The sequence below is a fragment of the Schistocerca cancellata genome, chromosome 4, assembly GCF_023864275.1.
Source record: "Schistocerca cancellata isolate TAMUIC-IGC-003103 chromosome 4, iqSchCanc2.1, whole genome shotgun sequence".
In the NCBI taxonomy this organism is placed as follows: domain Eukaryota; kingdom Metazoa; phylum Arthropoda; class Insecta; order Orthoptera; family Acrididae; genus Schistocerca; species Schistocerca cancellata.
Window position 1 is genome coordinate 866,302,228 of NC_064629.1, and position 18,752 is coordinate 866,320,979.

Here is an 18,752-nt window from a genome sequence, read left to right on the forward strand (position 1 = left end):
CACTGCTGCTTTCTTTCACGATGATCAACAAGAACGAAATAATACACTGCGTATGATAGAAGATGTTCTGAACGAGAGTTTAGCGAAAATTTTTATCTGTTTGAAAATTTTTGCAGATGTCTCTTTAGTACATAACATTCTGCACAGAAATTAGTCATCTTAGATTTAAAAATCTAGTCAATTGACGTGCTTCATTTCTGACTGTATCACTATTAGGCATAAGAATAATACGAATATAAACATGAAATGATATGTATATTCTTCGGCGTTTGCTGTTGTCTCACTCTAGTTTCGTAGTTTATTAAGCAGACAGGATTTAAATGAGATAGCAGCAAACACGAAAGAATACATGGCAAAATGTTTATATATGTATTATTCTTATGGTGAAGAGAATACTGCATGTGATTCACAATTCATAAAAGTTCCTATTAGCAACCATCTCTTCTCATAGGTAGAAAAAATTGAGAACGTAGAGTTGGCGATATTGACAAACATCCCAAACAGTCTTGCCAGTCGGATTTTCGTAGTACAGTACATTGAAATGTTGCTACATTCGAAGATGAACAATACGGAATTTGTATTTACTTCGTTGGATAATATATGAAAATGCAGTGGTCGAAACTCGGGGCGGAGAAAAAATTTCGTCTGCCACTGTTTTTTTTTTTTTTTTTTTTTATTATTATTTACTGACGCACAGGTTTTGGCGCCAGTATTTATCTTTGTGCCTGAAAAGCATGCATGTGAATCGCTACATATATTCGACGGCAGAAGTTAGTTGTGGCGTCACCTACCAACATTTTTCAGAACTTCCGCTTACTTTGCACTCGATTCTAAGCCGCAGGCAGTTTTTTGGATTACAAAAACCGGAAAAAAAGTGCGGCTTAGATTCGAGTAAATACGGTACTTGACACACAGACTACATTGAATTATTACTAAATAATTTAAGGAAAAACTGTAGTTAATAGTAAGACTGATTGGGTGACCTTTACAGATGGTTACACCTTTCTTAAGAATTAGACATTCCATTTCAGATTACCCAACATTACAGGGATCACTACATGATAATGGATCAAATCACATCCTCTGCTTTTTTAACTTCTTAACATATTGATTTTTTGTACAAATTATGTTCAAAAAATTTGAATTTTATTGCTAACACTTAGAGATCCAGGCATTTAGAAAGATTTTGGGCCCAGAAAACCAGCCATTTATGCCATTGTTTAAAATGTTAATGGCACATTTGTCTTTGATGTATCTTAAAGGGTAGCACACTAAAAAAGGCAGAGCTTCAAGGTGTATTCTTCATATTTATTTTAGTTCTTTAACAGATTAAAAATTTTACAGTACTGGCAAAAAAAGTGTGACGTGAGTTCCTGAGCATTTTCACCCATAAATGGTTCCCTAATGTTGTAATCAGTGCAATACCAGTTTGTTTCTTTCCTGCTTATTTTGCCAGTAAACCATCAGGTCTTCTCCTAATGGAGCTTGAGAACCTAAGACAAATAAAACAGGACTAAATTTTAATCACAGCAGTAGTATCTGTATCAGAAATATTAGCAATGAAAAATTGAGGAAGACTATGGTTTATATGAATACATATCTTCTTCAGACTGTTTCCACTTGGATATTTCTGCTTCCAATCCAGAAGCATTGAACTCTTCTCTTGGGTTTCCAAAATTTCTTGCTTATTCAACAAATGTGACATGTTTGCTGTAGGTCTGCTACACACTTCAAAACTTAATGAGTACATGTATGAAACATAAAAATGTGAGCACGCATTGGCTCTATCAGTTATGACACTCGCTATTATGTTCACTATGTTTTCTTTCAAAGTAACTCTAGAAACTGACACTGGAATGCAGAACCTCTCAAGAGACAGGTAATGTTACATCTGTGTATTGTTCTCATATGTAATGAGTCCAGTTTTCAATTATGTCGAGAAAATCATGGCCCAAGACATACTCTGGTGCGGTCTTTTACACAGAATTGTGGCTGAAGTTATGCTCGGATGTGCTCACCAAAGTGTTAATAAGAGTCCTATAATGAATGACATTACATACATATAAGTGCATAAAGACAGCTTTTAAAGCTGAAAATAATGAATTACAAATTTTTTAAGATCGCCATTAATAAAACTCTCTCACTGGACTTTGACTAAGTGCCATGAAACTTTGTCTCACTTAGTTTTTGTGTTGATATGAATTTGAACAATTTACTTCAAAATGGTTTCCTGTGAACGGAAATCCTGGAGGAACTGGGTGGAGCACAGGAGGCGTATTTCTCTCATACCAGTGGCAAGCACTTGTCAGTTATCTGACAACCTGTTCTCACCTTCAGTCCTTCATGAAGTAAGATGATATTCTCCTTCACTTTCTAAGCCACTACATTCAGTGTCAAACTCAAGATTGCTATAGCTATCCATTTTTGGAAACGCTGCCTAAACAGCAATAAAGGCAAAGGCTGAAAGCATGTTGCCAAACACTTAAATATCAGCATCTGCAGTCAACAAAGTAGTTAGTTTCAAGTGTTTTCTGTTACAATATGCATCACCAGGAATGGTATTCTTGAATAACTGTTGAAATATCCCTTTTAATAGTTTGAATAAGTGTTACACATGGTTAAAATTGAAGCAATAATTTCTGTGAATTCTTTGATGGATCCAGCTGAATATAATTTGTTGAACTTTTACCATTAATTCCTGAAGGTAATTCAGTTGATCAGGTCCTCATTCGTTTGTCCTATTGGAAACTGGAAGTGTGAGTTGCATGTAATAATTGTTCCTCATCTAATATTAGTAAAAGTGTTTTCCAAGAATTAGAACCTTTCCATATTTACTTCCATAATATGAAGTGTGGATGCAGAATGCCAATAGTATCAGAAATGATCTAGTGCTGATTTTCTCACTTTCAACAGATTTTAATACATGACAGAATAGAGTGGTTCATACACTGAATAGCTCAGTTAAAGATTTGGCCAGCCCTAGCATGCGCTGAATTTGTGATGACCTAATTGTTAATAGTATCGCAAATCGTAACCCACTTCCTTTTTGTAATATGATCAGCATGGAAGAAGAGAAAAATAGTCACTTTTCAGTCTGGATGTGCTAATTCAATGAAAACACAGCTCTTTAGAATCTTACACTGTACAAAAAATACACCCAGTCTGATCCCAGTTTGTGTGTGCCACTAATTATCCTCCTCAAATAGTGCTTGTACTGTGGACTTTGGTACATAGTGTGGGGTCAGTCTGATACCCTTACAGTGAACAATTAAAATTGCCCATCTTGATTGATCTTTTTGTGGCACTTTTCATGACTTCGCCCTGTGACAGTGCTTTGGGTACGTAAAGAAAATAAACAGTGGTTCAGATTCTACATTGTAGATTTGGCTTCCTAATACCTGGGCAAATATACCAGTTCTCTGAAGTTGACAAACAGGCGAATGTTTGGCAAAGTACTATGATACTCAGACAAACTGTCAGGTTGAGGACTGGTTTGCTTTTACCAGTGTCAGGTGAAATGGCTGTCTATAGATATAATGGACTTATGACCACAGCAGTTGAGTCCCATAGTGCTCAGAGCTCAGATATAATGGCTAGTAAAGATAAGCAGTGAGCATCGATTAAAATGAAAGCATGACTGGAAAGATTAATAAATTTCAGATACAGAGGACAATATTAAAGGAAAGTAGTATTAGGAAGAAAGTGTTAGATCTTACAATTCCATTTTTCCTCCTCCACCACCACCACCACCACCACCACCACCACCACCACCACTGCTTCCCCTCTCACTGCTCTCCTCACCCTCAACCACTCCTACCCACTCCCCTGTTATAAAGAAATGTGAAATGTGTAACCAGTATAATATTTGTGCTGTTTCCATTCTAGGTATAACATCACTACTGGCCAGTACCCCTTTGAAGGTGACAACATTTACAGGTTGTTTGAAAACATTGGAAATGGGAAGTTTTCAATACCAAATGAACTTGACAATCTCCTCACAGATTTGCTTAGAGGGATGTTGGAAAAAGATCCAGAAAAGAGGCTCTCTCTACAACAAATACGACAACATCCGTGAGTATTCTCTCTCTCTCTCTCTCTCTCTCTCTCTCTCTCTCTCTTTCTCTGTCTCTCTGTCTGTGTGTGTGTGTGTGTGTGTGTGTGTGTGTGTGTGTGTGTGTGTGTGTGTTTGTTTGTTTGTTTTCACTTCTTGAGAAAAGCATCTCCATTTATGGAATGTGTTTTCCTCTTTAATGTTGACATCCAAATCCTGAATTTTTTTTTTTTTTTTTTTAAACTTTCTATTCATTGTGTTGAGCTTGTTGCTTTCTTGGAATTTTATGATAATAATTTAGATATTACTCTTAATTATTAATATTGGTTTTGCGTATTGTGAATCAGAATTAATTTCAGTCTAGAAATTCCCTCCAGGTGGTTCTTACACAAACCAGATCGAACTACAGAGTATGTTCCTGTGCCTCCTCTACGTGGAGATGATTATCATATGATGACAGTTTTGCCATATCTTATGGAGTTCCATTATGGGGAAGAAATTTCTGGCACTGAAAATCATGTTGATTATATTACAGAGCACCAACTTAATGGTATGTTTATTTATGTTTTTTCTCATTCTTAACTTTTTAAGATTTTCAAAATTATTCAGCGTTTTCAGTCCACCCATATTATATAACAATTCTGCTCACTTTGTATCCTCTCTAGCCACTCTACTTTCCCCCCCTTTTTTCCCATTAATGTGATTCTGTTTGCTCTTCACTATTTTGTGACTTCCTTTCATTTTATTTGCCTTCATTTTTCACCATTTTCATTGTTTTCACTACCATTACATAATCTTTCACACTCTGCCTCTTCTGCGATTATTTATTACTTTTGCATTACGAAATCGGACTCCCCTGTACCTTACTTTTTCAGTATGCATGCCTCTTGGAATTTCTCCTGCTACACATTTCTTCCCACTTTCCCATTTCAATCTGATGAAATTTCAGAATAACAACACTTGGTAATATTTCTGCTTTCTACCCTTCATGTCTTTTTTCCCCGCAGTTGATGCAGTTACTTAACTTACCCAGAAGGTCTACATTAATTACATTGTATCAGATAGTTTTCATAGCATTCCAGAGGACCAATTGTACACTAGAATTAAAAGATGTGTGTTCTCTGAAAATAGTACACTTGACAAAACAATAAATGGCTGATGCTGATATTTGAACTAGTTGTCATATTATCCGTTGGAGGATGTACCTTACTGTCTGACTCCTAGTTGTGGGAAAATAACTCTATGTGGTGAGCAAGTGGATGTCTAAACAGCTGGTGTAATATCTCGGTAGCCACATTTTCATGTCAAGAGGCTATGTGGTGCCTTACAACATTCAAATTGTACTCCAGCTAATTTCTTTTGTGTTGCTGTTATAATTTGTTTAATCTTTTTAAAGAATATGAAATTAACTCAGCAAAGAGGTTATAGTTCTGATTAAGTTATATTGGACACTGAAAAGGGCATAGTTTGTGGTTTCTTTGCCTCTGAAATCTGCAGAAAGGGCATCTGTGCAGTGGGCAAGAAATTTCTCATTTTCTGCCATCACTTCGTAGATAGCTAGGGTGACACTCAAAATGTCATATAAGGTTCATGGAACAGGGTCAGATCAATTTTCTTAACACATCCTTTTTGTCTTCTCCTGTATGGTCCAACTTCAAGCTTCAACTTGTAAGGGGTGTCTCCCCTTTTCTTCCAAACTCGACAGATTCTCTTTTATGGTGGTTTGAGAGTGGAGTCTATAGGCAAGTTTGACTGACCCATGCCCTAAGGGTTAGAGGGATACCACTAGTCATGTATGAGATACTTTGAAAAGGACACAACCAATGTCTTTCTCAGTTCTTGTCCAGTTTGTGTGTGTGTGTGTGTGTGTGTGTGTGTGTGTGTGTGTGTGTGTGTGTGTGTGTGTGTGTTTTATGTTACCATATAATATATAATGACCGTATAGTGTTAACTGTAGTATTTCTTCTTTCATTCATTGGAGGGTAAGTAATGCCTGCCTGAAGCCAAGGTGAATTGTAAGATACAAAATTGATCATTTAGACACCAATGGAGCAATAATTTGAAAGTTTAACAAGCAAGAAGAGGTGGTAAGTGACCTCATGTTGACTGCAAGAGATGACCAACACTTTTTCATTGAGTTTATGCTGATCCTTTCCTCAGTTGCTGTGCTCTGGGGGAAATTTTCCCATTCTGTAGCTGTGAAAAACTGTGCAAAAGAAACTAACAAGCTAATGCCAGTGGTGAGCTGCTGTAAAGCATAGTTTGACTTCCTACTGGGAGGTAGAACACATGGCCTTTACAGCAGTGTGTATATACTGTGGTTTTTCCATTAGCAAAATACTTGTCCAAATATAAATAGTAATTGTATAAAACAGTCATTATAATGAATGCTTTGAGTAACAAGGTCACAAGTTCAATCTTCAGTAAGGCTTGAAAGTGTTGTGTTAACAATTATGACTGAAAAAAATATTACCTGCTTATGACCCACCATGTAAATCAGGAGGGTGACAGAAAATGAGTGTCTTGGAGGTGCAGAAATATGGGATGTGTATATTACCCTTTACAAAATAGACTTTTTCAAGTAATATTCAAAACAAACCATTAACTTGCATCATTAACACTGAATGAAAAATGTTGTGCACAGTGATCACAAAGGTTCACACCATCTAGATTGACGATGAAGTCCTTGGGAGTTACAAGCTGTGCAGGACATTCATCTAGGTGTCCACTCTTAAAAACTGGATAGAGAATCATATTGGTGTAACAGGGTGTTAAGAACTGAAGGAATATGATGATATGCAACTGAATGCGAAACAGTGTGTTGTGGAGCTTACCATGCTACAGTTCGTGTGGTAATATGTTTTATCGACATGGAAAAAACAGTCATCCAAAGGCTGAGTTTGTCCAGAGGTTCCAGGAGGTATGAACTGCAATGTTGCTTACTTTTCAGGAGGAATAGTTTGCTCTAAAGGATCAGACAAGGAATCAAGCAAAAGCAAGTTATTTTGACCAGCTGTTGGCCAAAAGCAGTGCTCATACCATAGTTTTAATTCTCTTTCACCGATTTTCCTACTCTTGCTTGCTGTGACTTAAATATTCCCAACCGCCTTTGCAAGGTGATGCATACAATAAAGAATTGTTGGGGTCAGAGCATCTCCTACTTCTATCAGCACAATAAATAACTTTCCAGCCAATTTACCATACAGATTAACAGCGGGCATAATTGTACATGAGTACATTAAGGTATTGATGTTAGTTGATCTTGATAAAACTCTCTTGGTACCTGTAATTTCCAGGATTCCTTTCATGTGTGGGCTCTTCGCAAATTGCAATTGGTAGGCATTCAAAACAAATTCCTTACTGAACTATGGGATAAGTTTGTTTATCTCATCTACAAATTTTTGGGCCAATTCCACAGTTTTCTGTGCATCATCAAGATGCTGCTTTGTTTGAAATTTCTTTTTCTTAAGTCTTCCAATTCTGTAGCACTGTTGGAAGTTACGTAACCATCCACTGCTTCCCCTTGAAATCACTGTAATCTCTGTTGCACACAATTTGATGTGCATAACATAGTAGGTCACTATCATGCACATCCTGTTAATTGTATTCAGCATCCTTGAAATGGCCAAACACCAGCTTTTGTAACAAGTGGGCCTTGTCCTCTCTTGAATATCCATAGTTTTTCTTACGCAATACATGTTCTTATTCAAATATTGGTCATAAATGTTTTTTTTTTTTTTTTTTACTATACTGTGGATGATTTTCCATGTACTTAATTATGTTTTGTACCTGCTCCGTGGACAACGCATGTTTCACTGGAGATGGGATTTGTGGGTACCTGTCAGACAAGAATTATGATCTACATGAGTCGACACCTGTTTCAATATCACTCTCACTTGTTACGTATACGTATTGTCATTGCACTCCTCATGTACACTTTCCACACAGTCAAGCATATACGCCCCCACACATTTCAGTGACTCATCTTGCAAAAACACTAATATTTCATCTGCCACTTCTTTCTCACTCTGTGAAATTCCTTAGGCGAAATGTCAACTTCGGCAACTGTTGTAGGTATAATGTGGTGTTTGCTGTGTTTATTGTTATTCCCCTGCTTTGTATCATCATCACTAGCACTATAGCACAATTGTAAGTTACTCATCACATAAGGAGTTCAGCTATGCTCCACAGTCTCATGCTGTGCTCAACATTGTATACCTCCAGCCCTGCCCCCTGTTGCCATTCGCAGCCAATATTGCGGTTGCATGGCAAACAGTATGTGGGGTGTTGAATGCCATACACATCATTTGCCTTTTGCAACCTCACACTGAAGGGGTTCCTTGTTAGATTGTAACTGACTTCACATTTTTAGTAGGCCCAAAATATTAGTTACGAACCATTAAAACACTCTCTTGCCCTCTCTTTGGCCCTTCCCCCCTCCATCCATCTCTGTGCTGCCCCTCATCCAACCCCTCTCTTCGGGCTTTCCCTAACCTTATTTAGGCCTCTCTCTCTCTCTCTCTCTCTCTCTCTCTCTCTCTCTCTCTCTCTCTCTCTCTCTCTCTGTCTGCTATGTTTTAATGCCCTTCACTCTTACCGCACTTCCATACACATATGTTCCAATGCCTACAGTTGATACCTTTTGTTTGTGTCTGTCCGCCATTTGTCTGTTGATCATAATGATGAGTGACAGGTTATTGAATTAAGGAATTTCTACTATTTTAGTGTATATTTTGTGTAATTTTATGGAGTGTGTATGTGTTTATGTAAGTCAGTTTTTATTTCCATAGGCCATATATTCAGGATTAATGTTCTTAGGACCTTTGCTTTTATTACATGATACTCCACATGATATAGAAAGGACTCCATTGGATGAGGCACTGTTGTGGTGTCAGGTTGCTCCTCAGTATGTGTTCGTTAAAATGAATGACAATCAGTATAACATGTACTTGTGGGATGAAACAACCAGAAAAGCAACTGAAAGTAGTATCTTTCTACTTGGTACGTATACAAGTGGGATCTTGAGGAACAACGTAATTGATACTGTGACCAAGGAAGTGTGTCGTGAGCAATTATTGTAATTAAGCTATTTTGCCCTGGAGAAAGTTGTGTGTCTGTGGGGCAAGTAGATGGCTGGAGGTAAGGGACAATTGGTTATTAACAGTTAAAGTGGTTGTGGTGTGTCCTCATTTGGTCTTTGTTTTTAGACATAGCCCTTCATAAGGCTTCCTTTCTTAAGGAACTAACATTGCCCATGACATTGTTTTTGTGTCATATTATAGCTTAATGCATTTTTTATAAGAATGCAGCCCCAGTATTAACTGCTAACATGCTCTTCATATAACTGATGAAAAGACTATGAGACCTACATATTTTTCCCTGCAGCATCAACCTGCCTCCTCCAGCTGCTGTATTTCTTCAATAGTCAAATTATCACATGCCCCAAATGTAGCAAATTGATTTAGGATTTGGTATTCTTTTATTTTGAGGGGTGGGAAGGGTGGAGGGATGTAGAATTTATGGTTTGATGATAACACGTAATTGTGTCTGTCCAGTCAATTGCTGAACTTTACCTCACTCCATTGGCAACTTAATGTTGTGGTCTCTGGCAAAGATATTTTGCACTTCCTGTGACCTCCTATTGTGCTTGTGCTTGAGGCGTTGCAACTCCCTTTATTTTGAAAGGCCGAGAAGTACCACTGCAGTCATTCACTGCCTTTTCTATGATTACAGTATTGCACCATGTGGAAAGGGGGTGGAATGAAAATTGGCAGTAGGCCATATTTTCCCCTTTCTGCACACTGGTTATCATTCAAATTAATGGATGATCAGTAAAAGTGAGGTACATCATCAATACAGAATTTGGTATGTATAGTATTTACAATAATTTGAATGATTCATTGACACCGTAACAACAATTTAAACAATCTAACATTCGTTTAAATGAAATATATGAATTTACCTGTAATGCATATAATCTTTTTCGTTCACTCCACACACTTGTGAAGAGTGCGTGTGTGCGCGTGTGTGTGTTTGTGTGTGGGCGCGCGCGCGCGTGCTCGCACGCGCTCTGTGCACTGTGGGGCAGTGTTGGAACAGTACTTACATTAGTTTGGTGAAGCTGAGCAATGAGGTAGATGCCACACAGTTTTCTCCCTGCTACAATGAGTATTTGTGTGTCACATTATTGTGAGACCCTTGACTACTGCCGGCCTGTGTGGCCGTGCGGTTCTAGGCGCTTCAGTCTGGAACCGCGTGACCGCTATGGTCGCAAGTTCGAATCCTGCCTCGGGCATGGATGTGTGTGATGTCCTTAGGTTAGTTAGGTTTAAGTAGTTCTAAGTTCTAGGGGACTGATGACCTCAGTTGTTAAGTCCCATAGTGCTCAGAGCCATTTGAACCTTGACTACCTCTTGATAGAGAGATTCTACATACTGCTGACATGTGTGCATTAAACAAAAAAAAAAAAAGCTATATAGCTTTCATAACTGTTAACCCCTTCCTCCAGAAGAAAAGAGGGTTATGTTCTGCAAGGTTAGAAAGGAGTGACAAGGCACTCACATCCCAAGCTGAGAGGGTCCACCTGTTATGATCCTGAGGGAAAACATATTTTAGAATTTTGTGTCCTGAGACTGGCCAGTCATTCTGTCTGCTAGCAATTTTAGTTTTTTCACATAAGTTTTCCTTTTGATTAGTTTATTGGAAGAGCTTTGTGCCATACTTGGTAATACATTTAGGTACTGATACCAATAATGATAATAGAGCTAGAAATGCCAGTTATTGTTGCCTGCTTCTATAAATTTACACACCTTATTGTTTAAACAAAATTATACTTTGAACACAGCATGATAATTGTGTGATTAGAAGAGGAATGATGGCACATGTACTGACAGTAGACCACCCTCAGAACACTTTTGTGTTTATGTAAAATAGAGGAGTCACATGCAGCATATCCTCAGTGGCCAGCCATCACACCTTGTCACAATAGCCCCATGAGTGCAGTTAGCACTGTGACAGCAGATTGCCGTTTTTGACAAGTCTGCTTCAATTTGAAGAGTATTTTTCCAAGATGAAAGTACTGCCTACAAGATGTCAAACACTTTTTTTATTGCTGTATGTATCTAAATTTCTTTGTGCCATGGTAAGTAATATGTAGACTAAATTGCTATAATTCATTATGCTTCCCTTTATAAAATTTACACAAACAGTGCATTTTTTTATAAGTGCAGTGGCATGGGGGGAAAATGTTGTGCTGTAAATTAAATATGACGACTCATTGTCGTCACTGGGAATGATAAATTTATCTTCTCTTTCCTCAGTGCATTAGTAATTGAAATAATTAAATAAAATGCTCCTGATGCTGTTAACCAGTAAGAAAATTAATCACGAGGCCTTTTCCATTTGCAAAGGATGTGAAATGGTGACCCGCAACTACAATACTTCAAATTTCACTAATAACAGTTTCTTGTCTGTAAAATGTTCTCGTAAACTCAAAAACTGATAAACCAACTATGTCAGTAAATGGTCAAAAACGACTCGAGGCCCCAATATAGCGACAGATAAGCTAGTTATTTATATTTAATAAATTGAAAAATGTTGGAAAACATAACTAAGTTCAATGCTAATCATTAAAGAAAAATAAACCGCAGACTAACTCACACCTAATTAGAGTCAGACTGACACACAATGCTAAATTGTAAGTCATGATTTGTAGTAAAAATCATCAGAGTCCGTCACTGGTAAAACTGAGACAAAGTTCAGCTTCAACATTCAGAAACAGAGTCCGAAACTCACGTCACACAAGGATCACAAGTCCAGGCGCTCATCTACCAGAGAATAATCAGACACCTGACTAGGCCCTGAGTTTTCTAAGTCCAGCTACTGCATTACCAGTAAAACCCTTATCTTCCTAAAGTGTGCGCAGCTGGAATCGCAACTGAGTCTTACATAGATGTTGCTTCAACTAGCTCGCGCAGTACACTCCCAGACCAGCCCAGCTCCTACCCTAACCAGGTTGTATCAAACTCTGACCCCATCATGATGGCCCTTGCCCTCTTATAGCCTTGGTCCACCCCCTGTGCGAAATTCCCATATGCATCACTTAATGATGTTCATGATCTCACCAACCTCGCTTATGTCTTCAGTTATGAATGATTTGACTGTGCCATGAGCTGCCTGCTGAAATTGTAGCCTAGAATGGATATCTTAAATTGTACGTGCAAAAGTTCACCCAATAATCAAAGTTGAATAATTGCAAACTTCATTGCAATGCTCAGAAACAGTTCTTTCTCTTTGTGCCATTAAATAGTATTACAATTATTAATATGGCACCACTTCCTTAACGGATTTTTACTGCTCTTTTCGTTGCCCTACCCCCCCCCCCCCCCCCTCGGAGTTTACTAATAGCTCATTATCTATGGACGAAAATTATAAACAAAGAAAAGAAGCATACAGTATAAAAATTATAATTTTTCAGAATAATGGCTGTAAATCGTGTGTTACAACTTCCGTCAATGCATACTGCCTTGCCATATGTATACTTGTTGCGGTAGATTTTATATCCATATTTAATCAAATTGCAATTAAAATGCGTCTCACTCCTGAATTAATTATGCTATAAATAATACGATAGTGCCACTCGAAGCACCTCGCCAAGACCTACAGTTTGGTTGCCCGATCTTCATTGTGCAGTAATTAGTGAAAAAATTATTATACTTTGCTGATTGGCTGTTGCAGGAAAACTTCTCGATACTGTATCTTTTTATACAAGATGATTACAAATAATATCTGCACACTGGCAGAATCGTGGTGCTCCCATCTTTCATATGACGTTTCGTCCTTCGTGTGTATAGTTAACCGTTTTCTTTGTTTGAGCACAAACGTGAACAATAGTTAGCTGCCATTGTGCATTCATCGGCTGAGCTGACGTCACGTCTGTCTATTTCATACTTTGACAGAAACGCGTGGCCCAGCCGACGGACAGCAGTCAGCGCGGGTATGGGACCAACACAAGTTAACGCACGGATCCGGCTCCAGCGCAGCAGCTGATACACACACACAAGCCCAGCCCGCACCGCAGCCAGCTTCTACGTCACGATGTGCGCACCATTCAAACGCCGCTCGCAACCAAACCCTCTCTTTCACACGTAAACGCAGTTCGTCGTGTCACTCATGGGAGGTAATGCTTGACGTATGCATAGCATTCTGCAAGCTACAGATGTTTCATTTGTAGTGCAGTTTCAGGTGGCAGAGTTCAGGTTTGATTAACCCAAGGATCCTGTGCTGAAAACTACCAGTCTTCTGTAACTGTAAGCTTTGTGTACATTTCAGCAACCACCATGCTACAGGGCAAATATGCGTGTTAAGAGGTCAGGAGATTTTAGCCTCATTGTCCCAGTCTCTAAAAAGCAGCTCAGTCTCGGAGTGTGCTACAAGTGGATGTATGGATGTTCAGACAAAATGGTCATTAACAGGCAATCTCTGGTTTACCTGCTGCATCCAGTTGTACAATGGCTTGTACAGATAAACAAAATTCCATTTGGCTCAACCTTTATATCCCCAGCCATTCATTAAATGTAATAGCATCCTTTTCTCCACAGAAAAACACTCTATTATAGTTCTCTGGTCTGGGAACAATAACACCCAACCCACTAAAAAGTCTTTGGTGGATCGCTCTCAGTGAGCAACACTTAGTAAATCGATGAACTGTGACAGAATGTGTGGCATATCACAAGAATGTACCCATGTATTGAAATGTGACATGTGATCTCTTGTGTCTGTAGTTCACAAGGTATCTTAAGACATGAGACATCTATGAAATGGATAAAATATTAACATGTGTATTTACAATATGTATAAGTTCCTATAGGTAAGCATGCTGTGCCATCGAATGACAAAGAAATTCATACTGGTAATTGGAAAGAAGTGGTGACAACATTGCAGTTTCTTTGCCCTAAGATCAGGCACATCTTATGCTGGATGAAAAAGTGCAGTCATTGGCTTATGACCAGTTGTGAGAAAAAAAGTTTTTTACCATGCAGATGTTGATGAAATTTTTATCATGCCATAGGAGGTGGCTAAGGCTTCCGTTTCCAGCTGACTGTAGTTGACTTGGGCCTTGTTCAGTGTCTGATGTAAATGCTATGGTGTGTTCAATGTTTCCAACTGCCCCTATTCCTTGTGGTGATGCATCAACTGCGAGCACTATCAGTTATTGCAGTTCAGAATGAATAAGACATGGGGATTAAGCAATGCATTTTTCAACTTTTGAAATGAATATTTGCGTTCTCCAATCCATTGAAAAGGAACATATATGGATTCAAGGTGATGCAAAAGAGTAGCAATTTGCTCTGCATTTGGAATGAACTGAATGAATGTATTTAGTTAGTTTTCCAAGAACATCTAGTAGTCCTCATACATTGTTAGTAAAAGGTAATCTCCAGATGGCCTCTAAATGCTTTGTTGATGGAGACAAGCATCATGGGCACCAGTGAGATGTCTCAAATATTCCATTTTTGTAAATTACATGAGTCTTGTCAGTAAAAACTTGAAAAAGAGATTCCAGGTTTTTAAGATTCTATTCTAGCGTTTGTACAGACATAATGATGTCATCCATATAATTTGAGCACTATTGAACTTTCGATGTTACTTCTTTGAGAAAGCGTTGTAACAACACAGGAACAGATGCATTTCTGAAGTGAAAGTGCTGGTATTGATATTGCAATGAGCATATTGACCACCCCCCCTTTTTTTTTTCACCTTCATCATCCAGGGGAAGTTGAAAGTTAGCATCAGCTAAATAAATTTTGGAAAAGAATTGTCCACTTACTAGGCAATCCATAAGCTCCTTGATAGATGGACATGGGAAATAAACAACAACTGTTTGAGCCCTAACTGTAGCTTTAAAGTCAGACTTTACGCTAGTTTTCCCACTTGGTTTTCTTGTGATCAGAAAAGGAGATGCCCAATGACATGCAGAAATAGGCTTCAAAACTCTGATTTATTCCAGTCTGTCGAGTTCAGAATCAACTTCGTGAATAGTGTGAGGCATTGGACATGTACAGTAAAACTATGGGTGTGCATTGCCGTTGAATGTAATGTGTGCTTGGAAATCCTTTGCGTGTTCCAATGTACCATTGAACAAATGTTCATATTTTTTACACAATTAATAAATGCTGTCATGCATTCAGCTACTGTGAATGGCGCTAATGTAGTCTTACTTCTATATTTTTCTTGCAAAGTGCATGTCCCAAGAACAAAGGTACTTTCGCCAGTCTAGCTCTTGAGGTGTAGATGTGATGGGGTGCCCCAATTGCTTGTATTATTTTGATTAATCAGTGTGACTGATGCACCAGTATCTAGTTTAAATGATATGGATTGATTGCAAATCTGTAAAGAGATGAACAGTTTGCCATTTGTCTTCTGATTGTTACTGTCAGTTCTGACTATTAAAGGACAGTCTTTGCCCAGTTTGTGATTGATGGAGCATTTAGCTGTTTGTTATTAGTGGAGAACTGATTGGAATGAGCCAAGTTTTGCACTGTGCATCTCACTTTACGATTCTTACACTTTTGTCCATGGTTTTTGCACAGATGGCCAGGAGGAACAGATAGATTCAGAATGAGAAAGCATATTTATTTTCATTTTATCAATTCTAGCTGTGTGTGAAACGGACTTTACCTTGTGTTTCCTTTGCTGGCACACTTCGTATGCATGTCCTGATTAATGGCAGTGCTGGCATTGTGCATGGCCGAAGAATCAGTGTTTGCGGTTATGTGTTAGATAACAGTTCATGCAAGATATTGGAGTGCTTGAACTAGCAGTGAAACTGGCTGGGAAGCACACACCCAGTTTATCCTGCTGCCCGCAGTGTCTGAAAACGTGAGCCATGTGGAGCTGCGGCCATTGAGTGCAATCAATGGTCAGCGTTGCAACATCAAGCACATTAAAATCTTGCTCTGCGAAGTCTTGTACTGCCTGAGCTTAAGTTGTTTTAAGTACATCATTGAGACCAGAGTTGAGATACTTCAGAATCTTAGCCTATAATCTGTTGTCAGCAAGGTTCTGAATAATGGCATTGTGAAGCATTTTGTCTTGAAAAGAAGTTTCACAAGCAAAGTTAAATTTACAGTTCCTAGTCAGGCACAGTTATTTCAGCCATCCATTGCTTGTAGGTTTGATTACTATGGCAGTGCATATGAAAAAATTTGAAACGAGCAACAACTGCATGAATCTGAAATTTCGTCCAACTTCCTAACGTCTTCAAAGGATAACGTTTGGGACTGTAACTGATGTAACAGCCTTCTACACAAAAAGGAGATACTTATGAGAAAAAGAAAGAATGTCTTGTCTCACTTGACATTTTGTAGGCTGAAAAATTGTTGTTCTAGCTGCACCAGGCCACCTGTCTTCTGTGCTTCAGTAGTAGTTTGTTGTTGAGCTTCATGTGCTTCCACTAGTCTGGTAATGCTTGTATTTGTCTTTGTATCTGTTGACTCTCAGCTGAATAATGACAGTGAATGGTTTCTCTCCAGAACTTGCCATTTTATGTACTATTTAGAAGCACTTCAGTATATAATAATTCTAGGAAAGAAAATGTAGTTATTTTTCACTGTGCTGACTGCTGTCGTGGAATCACGCAGCAAACCTGTCTCATCACTAGGAATGTCTTTTGTGTGCACAGTTCAGGAGGTAGCATAACATACTGGATATTTATAAAATGAATAAAATATTAACACATTTATTTACAATTTTTACAAGTTGAAACATATGAAATACATAACTTTGTGAATGGTATGAACCCTTCTGTGGTGCTGTGATAGCTCTCTTTTGGAATTGTCCCTTATACAAACTGGTACACTGGCTGGCTGTTAAGAGTAGTAGCATTATGGTATACAACGTATTCTCACTTAGTCTTCAGTGATCTGGGGCAGAGCTCGGTGTGTGACGTCTTAAAAAGGTTTGCCATAGGAATGGTTGAATGCAATGAGCGATGTGAAGATGAGATTCTCTGGTCACATCCATTGCACCACTCAGAGATGGTGAATGCTGGAGGGGTCAGGGCTTGGGGAGGCTCACTGGTGGGAGCTCTAAATGTATTGTCTCCTGCAGAGATTTGAGCGGTACACTGTGTGCAGTTGAGGAAGACACCATCGGTACTGCATGATCTTTTGAAAAGTCCCACATTTTTATTTTCAAAAAGCTTTGCAGCATATGGCATGTACCTTTGTCTTTGAAGCACCTTAAAAATGAAACGCTTTCTGTAGAAATGTGTGCGTGTGTGTCTTCTGTGTAAACTGCCAATATGTAACCCTCACCAAATGGTCTATACAGTGAGTCACTCCACAACTTTATCACACAAGTTCCAGCCCATTCCTCCACATGGGCTTTTTTACACACATGGGGTGCTATGTGCCTCCACTACCACCTGACCCTAAGATTGAGCTGTCGAGAGCCTCTCAGAAATATAATCTATGGCTTTTGAACACAGGGCAAGTACCCTCATAGGAGCTGCTATGGGATCGTTTTCTGTCATTCTTAAACTCCAGTTGTTGCACTACATCTTGATTTGGATGCATATACCAGACTTAGATGCCTAAAAGAAAGGATGGTTGCTCCATTAGGCTAACTGGATGCTTAACAGCAGTGGATCGTGTTTGAACACGGACAGTATCTTTGAATGTGCAGATAAGATCACATTACTGTCATAATCCACTGCATCACTGATGCATTTATGCCAGTCTTCTGAACAGTTGCAAAGACCACTTGTCTCTCAGTGGAATAAATAGATCGGGGATGGGCAACTAGCCCTGTGAAGATTGTTGAGCTGACCTTCTGGTGAGAACGTCATAGCCTTTCTAGTGTGGTAAGGTCATAAATCTGTCATTAATCAGAGCCATTGGAGAAGTGCCAATAGATCTTGAACTCCATTAACCTTTCCACTAAACAAACATATGTGTGGGAATTCAGGAAGATTTCAGGGATAGATGTCTAATTAATACTGTATTGAAGAATGAGATCCTTATGACCAGCAAGAGAGATATTGCACAGATTGGACAGTGATTCATTCAGATTGCTACCACCACCTGCCCGGAGCCCACATTGCATCACTACCAAATGGTAGTTGACAAGCCAATATTAAAGTTTACATCTGTTCTCTTTCTTTGTTGAAGTTGAAGTCACCAATTTCCTAAGAGTGGGAAGGACCATATGTGCCCGAAGAGTTATCATAGTGTTACGCTCGCCAGCTGTGTGGGACAGGCCTCAGAACAGATAGTAAACAACTACCTTGTCTGGATGCTTGAATCAAAGCAGTTCTTTACTCGTTTTGGGTGCGTGTTCAGGAGGTACTACTCCACTGTTGATAATCTATACTGGCTGAAGGCAGTAGTAGAGCCTGCATTTGCATATGAGTAACACCTAGCATGTATCTTTTTTTCTCGTGCAGTGCTATGATACTATTCAGAGACATATTGTCCTCGAGCAGCTCCTCTCATGGGGATTCTCGGCATGTCCTCCTTCCTCTACTCAGGCTGTTTTAGATATCGAAGTCAGCAATATCCTATCAGATCTTTTAATAAGAGCAACTAGTGTCCCTGAATGGTATCCCTTGAGGCAGCATTTTTAAGTGCAACCCTATTTTTAGTAACTGTTGATTGTATAACATTCACATTTAAGGGCTCTGTACAGTGGTCTTTGGTTG

At 38.8% G+C, this 18,752-nt stretch overlaps 1 protein-coding gene across 4 annotated transcripts in view; it reads left to right on the forward strand.

The window, feature by feature from the left end:
- LOC126185002 (serine/threonine-protein kinase stk11-like) overlaps nucleotides 1–18,752 on the forward strand; it is a 118,196-nt gene that overhangs the window by 73,176 nt on the left and 26,268 nt on the right. The window contains exons 5-7 of one of the 4 annotated variants that reach the window (XR_007536926.1): nucleotides 3,886–4,071; nucleotides 4,429–4,601; nucleotides 9,785–9,916. Coding sequence is in view for 3 of the 4 variants with exons in the window: in XM_049927723.1 (XP_049783680.1) it covers nucleotides 3,886–4,071; nucleotides 4,429–4,601; nucleotides 8,909–9,132 (583 nt within the window). In the remaining variant the exon portion in view is untranslated. Of the gene's footprint in view, nucleotides 1–3,885; nucleotides 4,072–4,428; nucleotides 4,602–8,908; nucleotides 9,151–9,784; nucleotides 9,917–13,008; nucleotides 13,230–18,752 lie in introns of those variants that run through there. The other 3 variants (XM_049927722.1, XM_049927723.1, XM_049927724.1) reach the window with 3 other exon arrangements.